The 11,205-nt window shown below is 40.5% G+C and overlaps 1 protein-coding gene across 1 annotated transcript in view; it reads right to left on the reverse strand.

Annotated features, from left to right (window-relative positions):
- Txnl4a (thioredoxin like 4A) overlaps positions 1 to 10,837 on the reverse strand; it is a 14,594-nt gene extending 3,757 nt beyond the window's left edge. Inside the window, exons 1-3 of the mRNA XM_010644192.3 lie at positions 10,723 to 10,837; positions 10,410 to 10,607; positions 2,537 to 2,640 (exon numbers count right to left, since the gene is read on the reverse strand). Of these exons, the coding sequence (XP_010642494.1) occupies positions 2,537 to 2,640; positions 10,410 to 10,562 (257 nt within the window). The 5' untranslated portion in view covers positions 10,563 to 10,607; positions 10,723 to 10,837. The remainder of the gene's footprint in view (positions 1 to 2,536; positions 2,641 to 10,409; positions 10,608 to 10,722) is intronic.
- Positions 10,838 to 11,205: the final 368 nt, after the last annotated feature.

Genomic DNA, 11,205 nt, shown 5'->3' on the forward strand with positions numbered 1-11,205 from the left:
CTCTTTTTTTTTTTTTTTTTTTTTTTTTTTTTTTTTTGAGATAGTATCCTGCTTTGTAGTGCAGACTGGCCTTGAAGTCACTATGTAGCACAGTGATCTTCATGCCTCAGCCTTCCAAGTGCTGCGATTATAGGCATGTGCCACCATACCAGGCCCAAGCAAAGTCTTGAAGGTGCTGTCTGGTTTCTTCTTGCTATTTACAGTAAAATGAGAGGAAAGAGATAAACTGATATAAGAACTGTTAACAGGAGTAACTCCTCTCCAGATGACAAGATGCTGAAATGCAGCAATGGCTCCGCAGGAAAATGACGAGAATGAGGCCATATAGGCCATACCGCTAAAAACCAAGAAAGATCACAGGTCAGTGCACTCAGTCACCAGCAATGAAGGCTGTTCCTCATGAGCTTTGTCAACCAAAGAGGAAGCATATGGAAGCCTACAGGCATTCTCCCTCATTGGGTTTACCTGTCCTACAAATGTGAGGGACAAAGAGGAGCAGGCAGAGAAGGTGATGGCCCCAGTGCAGGTTCATGAAGCAGAGTGAAAAACTCTCCAGCCACAAACACTGATCAGGAAAAAAGGACTTACGCAGAACCACTCCAAGGGTAGAACATGGAGCGATGAGCATAATCTCAGGCAATGCTAACTAAGGAGTCTGCCCAACCTTGGATGAGAGCTTCCCTGCTCCCTTCTCACTTTTTTGAGATGGTCTCACTACGTAACTCAGGCTGACCTTGAACTTGTGGTAATCCTCCTGCCTCAGCATCCAGAGTGCTGGAATTATAAGTGTGTGCCACTACACCTGGCCCAGCCGTGTTGAGGATAGAGGGCCTCACTTGTCTCTGAGCTTCATAGGTCCACCGGGAAAAAGAAACGGTGCTCAGGAAATGTGGGCTCATATGGTTAAGATGACCTGGACAATGAGATTTTGACCTTTGGAACTGATTCTATTCTGAGATGGGTTCCTCAGTAACCATGGTGAGGTGAGCCAGAGGGCAGACTTCAGCAGGCAAAATCCTAAAATGCTCCCAAAAATTCTATGAATATGATAAGGTTTCATGTCTGTGATTCTGCAACATCGCATTGCAAAGGCAATTTTAGATAGGATTCAGGCTTAAAGTAAGTGGATTTTAAAATAAGATTCTCTTGGATCATTTGGGTGAGTCTAATCAAATCATTTTAACCTTCTAAAAGCAGAGGTAGAACTGGAAGACAGAGATACTTGTATGAAAAAGACTCAACAATTCAACTGATGCTGAATGTGAAGATGAAGGAAACTCTAAAAGCACAGTGGCCCCAAGACGACAGCAGCAAGGAAACAACAGACCTCAGTTACATAACCAGAAGGACCTGGATTCTGCCAATAACTTGAACGGGCCAAAGTGAACTCTTCTCCAGGCCCTCGAGATAAGCATTCACTCCACAATTTTGGTTTGTTAGACCCTGAACAAAGAATGCAGCTGATTATAAAGGACAGCATGTATCCAGAGAACTGAGCTCATAAACAGGCACTGATGTATGCTGCTAAATTCATGCAGAATATAAAACTAATATACACCTATACAACCCACTGAGACCTTTCTTACAATTATGAAGCTTTATTTTTGGAGGAAGGCTAAATGCTCATACTGCTATTTACCAACTTCTATAGTAAGTACAGTAACAAATTTTGATAATAATATCAAATGGTGACTGCTTTCCAAATTAAATCTTTACAATAGAATTTTGAGCTCATAAAATATTGTATTTATAGACAAAAGTAATTAAATTCAGGTTTTCCTTAGTTAAGGTGTCTTAGGAACCTAGTACCTAAGTTCAATTCAGGTGTCTTAGAAAAGGACACCAAGTTTTTTTCCTTTTGGTTTTTCGAGACAGGGTCTCACAATGTAGTCAAAACCTTGAACTCAATGCAGCCCCAGGATTGCCTTGAATTCAATGATCCTCCTGCCTCAGCCTCTTGGAATGCTAGGATTATAGGTATGTGCCACCACACTCAAAGGACAATAAATTACTGATGTCATTTTTTAATTTTTTTTGGTACCGGGGATCAAACTCGGGACCTTGCACTTGTGCGGCAGGCACTATGCCACTGAGCTAAATCCCTGGCCCTTAATGTCATTTTTAGTACTTTTTTTTGTACCAGGGATCAAACTTGGGTCCTTGCGCTTGCAAGGTAGGTGGCCAGAGCCACTGAGCTAAATACCTGGCCCGATATTTAATAAATTATTTTAAAACATTTTTCATCAATAGAATGTATTTAAGGATATCTTAAATGTCAGTTAAGAGTATCTTCCATTTCATTATACTTTCCTCAAGTTTTGGGTCAGTTATTTCAAAAAAGTAATTGTTTACTCAGTAAATACTATAACTGGAATTATGATTTTGAAAATAATTTAAAAGATATTGATTGCCTTGTGATACAAACTGCCTTGTGATAAGGCTGCATAACTATTTCCTCCTAAATAACAGACTCTGCCCCAATTACCTCCAACTTCTAAGCCAAGAATATTCCATTTAAATAACAATGAAGGCATACCTGAAGAAAAACATGACAGTACATGGATCATATAACTCGTACATTTTGTTGAAGTCGGGTACTTCGGTAATATCCACAAGATAAATAACTGCAAAATTTTTAACCTAAAAGTACGGGAAATTTAAAGAATAAAACAGTTAAACTGGACAATTAAAAAAAAATCAATTATCTGATATTTTCCCCCATAGAACATACAAGAAAATAATGCACCACTACCAGGACCCTGACCAACTGGTTAGTTGTAGCTCATTTTGATATTTCTCAGAATAGCTTAGGAACTAACTAAACTTAAAAAGTCCTGAAGAAAAAGGCCACAGAGGTATCATTTGCATTGCTCTACAAATGATCTTTATAACCTTGTACAAATCCGTATTACATGTATTAAACAGCTGGACTAAAACATGCCTACAGGATTCAGCCATCCATCTCCCCCTAATTACTTAAGTTTGAACATTTCCAAGTACTAATAGTTTGAACTCAAAGTAATACTGCACAATTTTTCTGTAATTTTTAACTACAAGTTCATCAGAAAAGTTTAGAAAAACCAGAAAAAAAAAAACTTTAGTGGCACCTTGACTCACCAACTTGATTCTTTCCACAATTCTGCATGTAATCCAAGTTGGACGAGAACCAAATCAAATTCAATGGTTACGTTCAATGAGGTACCACTATAAAATAACTTTCAGTCCCACACTCATGGGCAACTGCTACTAACATTTTTTGCTTATTGTCCCATCTTTTTCTGGGTATATTAAAAAATCTATTTATATTGTTTAAACAAAATATGATCATATAATTATTAATGATATTATATTTCCTATCCTGGTTTAATATGTCATTATGTCACCATTCTTCTGTTACTTTCTTACTGATTTTTCATGAATATCATTCACCTATATACACATTTTTTGGTACTGTGGATCAAACTCAGGACCTTGCAATAACAAGGTAGGCCCAGCACCACTGAGACAAATTCCCCACCCCTCCTGTATGCACTTTTACCCTTAAATTTTTGGACATATTTTATTATTTCTAAATATGAATCACAAAATAGAATCTCAGCAACATACGGGAGAAATGTTAAAGGATCTTAACAAATCATGTGTTAATGCCCTCTAGAAAGATTATATCAATTTGTATGCATTATGGGTTGAACTGTGTATAACCCTCCCAAGAGGTTTGGTATGAAAAGCTGGGAAATGGTGCTGATGAACTTGGAAGTTGAGACAGGAGTGATTGGAGCAGGCAGCGGCAGGAAGGAAAGATGACTCTCTCCAGTTTCCAACTCCCTTCACTCCTTGGTGAAGTAAGAAATGGTATTTGTGGGTGGAAGGAGGTGAGCTGAGCAGCAAACATCCAAGGCTCCTACTGCTTATTACATTCACTCAAGAGCAACGGAAATACCTCATCTGTTTTGTAAATGAGGACACTCAGATATCTTCACTCAGTAATTGTGAATAATTTTCACACTGTAAATGCTAATTTTTGAGTGAGATATTTCCTGTTTTTGTCAATAACCAAGAAAACTATAGGGCCGGGGATTTATCTCAGTGGTTCTGTGGCCAGACTCGCAAGGGCAAGGTCCCAAATTGGGTCCCCGGCACCAAAAAACCCCAGAAAACTATAGGCCACCCAGAAGTAAAATAAACCATAACTAAATGGGGTACCACAATATTTTTTTCCTTTCTTATCTGTATGAGTGGTATCATGTCCTTCAGATCAGTTTGAAACACCACAAGTGAAAGAATCATATCTGTCAGCTGTGCTGAGGCCTCCTGGGAATCATAGACTCTGATATACACAAAGTACTAGGGAGTGTTTATTGAATGAATAAACTTAGTAAAGGTATTATTTCAAAGTCAAGAAGCAGATCACTATCACTGAAAATGTGTCTTTGGAGAGTATAGATTTAACATAATCTTTATTATATAATCTTAGTATTAGTATAAAAATCTCAATTTTATAGTCCCGCCTTAAGAGAGGGTCTAACCTAGCCTACCTACTACTTGGGGACAGGGTCCTAGCAGCAGGTTCAGTACTTCTAGTAAGAGTCACCATCTACAAGTCGTATATCCAGTCTGGTAATTATGTGAGAAAATATTAGTGTCACAATACATTTGCCGTCCTCGATCTTTAACTCCTGAGCTCCCTCCATGTCTCCCTGGAAGAGCTCCGGTCTGCTGGGGCTGTGTGGACTTCAGCACATGCTTCCTGCCATGTAGGCTAAAACAGAGATATGGTAGTATGATTTCTGAATGTTTTAATCCACTAATGAATTTGCAGTTCACTAAAGCACCAGTGTATTTTTTATATAAAACTAAAATTAAGCTAGGTGTCCACTATTTTTTCTCCAATTTAAAAATGTTCAGGAGGGCCAAGGATTTATTTAGCTCAGTGGTGTTGCTGCCTGCAAAAAAATGTTCAAGGACCCAAGTTCAATCCCCGGTACCAAAAAAAAAAGAAAGGAAAAAAGTTTATTTAAAGCTTGGTTGCTTTAAAATTATATACCCATCTTCAGTATGTCAACAAATACAGTACACATGTAAGCAAAAACCTAGCAAATTATAAGTAGAGGAAAAATTAAAGTTCCTTTGCATACTGGCAACTGATCACTACACTGTCTTCAGGTTGATGCCTTGGGGCTACATGAAGAAATTTAAGAAAAAACTAGAAGGTTAGCTGAAGTCCATCACCTGTCTCCTAGGTAGCATCTTTTTATATTAAGTTATTTCTGTAACAACCCTACAAACCAGGCCCTAATATTTTATCCACAAAGGAGATGAGGCAAAGGGACCAGCTGGTAAAGGTCACTTGGCTGGCATGTGGAAAGCATCTAGCTGGAGCCCGTAACCCCATCAACACTTGTATCTCCCCTATGACTTTCTGCCAGCTATAAGGCTGTTTATAACGAAACACAAAAATTCTCAGGAAACAGCAAAAATATGCATTGTTTGTTCTTATGAGATTTCTCTTCTGGCTGAACACTGATTTTCATTGTTTAACTTCCTCTGAATCTTTAATGGGATGCTTAAGGTACAGTCCCTAATATTTTTTAACTGCTCTATAAACACATCTGCCTTTTACACAGTTCTATTGGAACATACTGTTATGCATCAATGTTATCATTCAAGAAATTTTAAACTCTATTTGTATTGGCCAGGCATGGTGGCACATGCCTGTAATCCCAGCACTCGGGAGGCTGAGGAAGGAGGATCACTGTGAGTTCGCCACCAGCCTGGACTACATAGTGAGTTCCAGGTCAGTCTCAACTACATAGTGAGACCCTACCTGAAAAAACAACAACAAAACAAAAAACCACAAAACACAAACCAAACAAACAAAAAAACCCCACAAAACTCTGTCTGTATTGGGTTTTTTTTTTAAACACCCATTCACTCTTATTCATCATGGGATTTAGGGAAGCGTGAACTCTAAAGCTGTACTGTAACAAACCATATTCCAACAAAATGGAAAACCACCTCAGAAGTACATAAAATAGTCTCTTTTGAAACTGCAGAAAATCTGGCTGGGGATTTAGTTCAGTGGCACCACACCTGCCTTGCAAACTCAAAAGTCCTGAGTTCAACCCCTGGTACCAGCTTAAAACAAAACAAAACAAAAACCTGCATAAAATCAACAACTATACAGAAAACTTAATTTTTTGTTGTTGTTGTTTTAAGACAAAGTCTCACTACATAGTTTAGGCTGGCCTTGAACTCACTACATAGTTCTAGCCTGGCTCCCACTAGCAGCATCTTCTTGCCTCAGACTCCTAAGTGCTGGGATTATAGGCACGCCACCACCATATCCAGAAAAGCTTAATTTTTTAAAATTGTAACTATCAAATAAGTTGTCCCATACTTACTCAATTCTTCACATATTGAAAACCTTTACATACCTTCAAGTATTATCTGTGAGTTTTTAGACTTTCTTTATTAAGTATTCAGCTCAAGGGCCGGAGATTTAGCTCTGTGGCACCACATCTGCCTCGCAAGCCAAATGAAGGTCCTGAGTTCAATCCCCAGTGATGGGGGGGGGGATTCAGCTCAAAACTACCAGCATTGAGGTGGTACTGGGCACTGCAGAAGCACCAATTTGATATAACACATTCTAAGAGAAACAATATAATGAAGTCCAGCATGAACATGTGGAACTTTTACTCATTTTAAAATAGCTGAGATATCCAAACAGGGCTTGTAACAAGACAAGGAAGATCCCCCATGACCCGTCACTGCTGAAGAGGGAGATTTTTAGACAGTTACACTGTTTGTACTAAAACCTTAAATTTCAAAAACTCCTGCTGAACTTCCCCCAAAGGGCTTTCAGATTTATGGATTTATTATATTAAAAAGAAAGTAAGATACTAATGGTCTTTTAATATACTTAATTTGCATTTTAATAACTATAACAGCATTAAAAGTTTATTAAAAAGGTAATCAAAGGACTGGGGATTTAGCTCAGTGATTCTGCGCCTGCCTCAGAAGCACAAGAACCTAAGTTCAAACCCTGGTACAAAACAAACTAATTAATCAATAATTTTTTAAAAAAGGTAATCATGCTGGGCATAGTGGCACACACCTGAAATCCTAGAATTTTGATAGGCTGAGGCAGGAAGATTCCAAGTTTGAGCCAGCCTGGGCAACTCAGTAAGACCCAGCGACAAAATTAAAAAGCAAGTCATATGTGGGTTTGAATACAGAAACTAATAAAGTATTCTCTAAATAATAGGAAAAAAAGAATAAGACTATAAGAGCAAGAAGCAATTTAAATATGTTCGGGGACCATTTTCATCTCCAGAATTAAGGATTATTTTAATGTTACATCATTGCCTTTTCTCTTTTACTTTTCTTTTTAGTTTTATTTTAGGGTTCCCTATTTTTAATGTTCATACAGAGATTTCTTTAACTGAAATACCGAAGTTTCTTTGGTGCGAAAACTATAACAGTACACAGGATCCTAATGAGATAATTAATAATGTGAAATAGGAAGTAAAGGGCTAAAGATGAAAGGGAAAGTGGGAAGGGTGGGGGAAAGGTAAAAGGGAGAGGAAAAAAATATGAGAAACTGAAAAAATGGAAATAAAGTGTTTGTAAATGGGGAGGGGAGGGGGATGAAGGGAGGGCAGGGACAAGGGGAAAAAATGAGAATCAAGACCTATTATGTAAAGGTACAGAATCCCAATGATGAATGTAACTGTATTGTATACCTAGATTGTACCAATAAACTCAATTAAAAAAACAAAAAACAAAAAAAAACAAAAACCAGGATGTAGCTTAGTGTAAAGGCTCTGGTTTAAAGTCTCTATTATCATTACCAAACAAAAAAAAACCCCACAAATTTTCAAATAAAAGAAAGTTATATAAAATACCAGAGAAAATACTAAAATTGAGCCCAGTTCAACTATCCTTATCAACAGGTTCAACACCAAATAAAGTATGCGTCCACTAGTAGTAAATGAGTCACTCTGTAACTGATACAATGGAATCAGGAATCTATGTACTTAAATGAACACATGTGAAAGTTGCTTATTAGCTAAAAGCTTCTAGCTGAACTCACTTAGCTATGAAAAGCCAAAGGCCCATCCTCACAAGCCGTCCTCTCCAAGCCATCCTCACAGCAAGAACAGCAGCAGCCTCTGAACACCATCTGATGCTTCACTGACCAGTGTAAGATTGAAAGATTCCAGAATCACAGCCCAAAGTATTTCACAGTCAATACAGTGACGTGCTTTTAGTGATTATTCACTGAATTTCAGCAGCATCTGTCCTTGTCCCCTATGGCTTTCACAATGCAAAAATGATTCCCTTGGTACTGCCATGTCATTATCTCTGGCCCCTAGCTGACAACAGCCTCAGCATGTGAGAGAACTGTTGAATTTCCCTGGTACCTCAAGTCCCCACTGTCATGGAGTCTAAGAGGAAAAGTCTGGGAAATGGTTGATAATCAAAGCACTTTTTTTGAACCAGATCTCCACTGAGGTGTTCCCAAAATTGAGGTCTGGGATCAAGTCACACCAGAATTCCCTGGGAAGCTTCTTCAAAAACTATTTTTGGGCCTCTCACCTAAACTGACAGAATCTGAATCTCAGAGATGCATTTCAGGAGCATTCTATTCCCAAACTTGCTGCCTCTAACTAGGCTAACAAAAATTGGGCCAGGGACTTAGCTCAGTGGTTCTGCCGCCTGCCTCACAAGCACAAGGAGCCATGTTCGATCTCTGGTACTACAAAAAATAAAAAAATAAATAACCTAAAAGCAAGTCAGACAGTGTTCCATGCTACACATTAAAACAATCCTTTTGTCTGTTACTATTCACTCCAAGGAATTATATTAACCCAGCTTACATTAGCAACTGTGAGAGAAAAAAATAGATTCAGTGCTTTTCTTATTTATTCCATGTTTCAATGAATAACTCTTAAAATTATTTATGGAATACTGTTAAATATTTTATTAACCCTTTACAATCTATTTTTTACCTATTGCTACAATTGCAAAAACCCAAATACAACTTAACCTAAAACTGATATAAGGATTTTTTGGGGGAGTGCTACTACATATTGAAGCTAAATGTGCTCCACCATTGCTCTTTATTTTACTCCACCTCTTTATTTTGAGACAGGGTCTTGCTAAATTTCAAGGCTGGTCTTGGACTTTCTTTTTTCTTTTTCTTTTTCTTGTACTGGGGACTGGATTGAACCCAGGACCTTTGCACTGAGCTACATCAACTCTTTATACATGTATTTTAAAATTTCAGGCAGAGTCTAAGTTGCTGTATTACCCAGGTGATGCTCTTGCTCCAGTCTCTCAGAGTGCTGGAACACCACCACTCCCAGCTTGGTCTTGGTCTTGAACTTTTTTGTTCGGTTGTTTTTTTGGTACTGGGGATTGAGCTCGGGTCCTTGTGCTTGCGAGGCAGGCGGCGGAAACACTGAGCCAAATCCCCGGCCCTTAGTTTTGAATTTGTGATCCTCCTGGCCAAGCCTCCCAAGAACTTGGGCTTAAAAGTTTGCCTCTGTATCCAGTCTGTCATAAGGCATAAGGAAAAAAACCCTGGTCAGGCACCAGTGCCCTACAACTGCACTTTTATTGTTAGCATACAAGTGCCACAGACCACCCGGTGAATTAATATGAAAAATTAGAAAACCTAGTTCTAACCAAATATAATTCTATTTTCTCCTAACACTGTGCTTCAGTCTTCCCAAACTACAAATCAAATGACTCACAAAGGACACAGAAGAATAAAGAAACACCAAAGAAAACACAAGGTTTACCGCGGTACTAATGCAAAAGCTAAGTATGTATGTACGTATGCATGTACTGAGTCAGGGTCTCACTACGTAGCCCAGGCTTGACCTCCAACTTGCAGGAATCCTCCTGCCTGTGCCTCTCAAGTGCTGGGACTGCAGGTGTGCACCACCACGCCTGGCTTCAGCTCTGATTTTTAAACACAATAAACAAGATACCAAAAAAAAAATCCTTTTAATGGATGCTAAACTACTTGCAACAAAACTGGCAAATGTGGTTCACTGCACTATACAGTAAAACTTTTTAAAAATACACTAACAATAGTAACATGGGAAGGGGGAAAGCGTGAATCTCCTAAAAATCGAGAAACTATGGACACTTCTCGGAACAGACCACAGTTATCCCGCACAACTCCAGGGCGCACATCTTCGCTTTGTTCAATACAAGACTCCTGTTTAAGATTCCTGAGTTTTCCTCTGTGGCTGAATCGGTCTGCACGTTAGAACTGGCCCATTAGTAATAACTAATATAGGACACAAGTTTTAGTCTCAAGTTCAACAACCTGCGCCGGCCGCTGACACAAGCAAATTCCTGCACAACCCAATGGTCAGGCAGACAGTGGACGTTACCTTTTCAGCTATGCTGTACAGAACCTCGTCCATCTTCATGCAGGTAGGGTCCCAGTCGTGTCCGAACCGAATGACCACAACTCGGTCTTCCTCCGAGAGGATGGCCTGATCCACCTGCCAGCCGTTGTGGAGGTGCGGGAGCATGTACGACATCCTGGGGCCGGGCGGCTCCGCGGCAGAGTACCGCGCGCGAGTTGCCTGCGAGCGCGGGAAAGGACTCTGAGGCTGCTACCAAGCGCCCCGGGGCTGTCCCCGCTCAGGTCCCCAGAGCCTCATCCCGCGTTCTCGGGGCCCCTGCTCACCCGGTCCCTACCTCGTCCGGTGTCGCCCAGTCCCCTTCACGCCCGAACCTCTCCTCAACACCGGTGCCTCTTTCTCCGCGGAACTTCCGGGCGCGCGCGCCGACGTGTGCGAGGGCGCCAATAGGCGCGCGGACGCCAACAAGCGCGCTCTGCGCATGTGTGTGCGCGCTGACGTTTTGTGCGTGTCGGCCATGGCTGCTCCACCACCTGCAGGATTCCGTGAATACCGTAGTGTTCCGTCTGGATTTGTGATCCTGCGTTCTAGTCTCTGTTTCCTCCCGTCCCTTCCCTTGTGTCACTCCTCGGTACTGCGCGCTGAGTCGCCGCGACTTGGCCGACTCCCCACCCCCACCCCGGGTAGCGTCGTGTAGACCGGACAGCGTACGACGGAGACCTTCGTGCGTCCGGTCCGGGACCAGGCAGAGCCCGCGGACCCCTGCGTGACTATGCTTTCAGACAGCCGCTCAGCAGGAGCGCTCCACTTTTAAGTTTTT

Source organism: Fukomys damarensis, unplaced genomic scaffold (genome assembly GCF_012274545.1).
Source record: "Fukomys damarensis isolate Sample0158 unplaced genomic scaffold, DMR_v1.0_HiC HiC_scaffold_30, whole genome shotgun sequence".
NCBI lineage: Eukaryota > Metazoa > Chordata > Mammalia > Rodentia > Bathyergidae > Fukomys > Fukomys damarensis.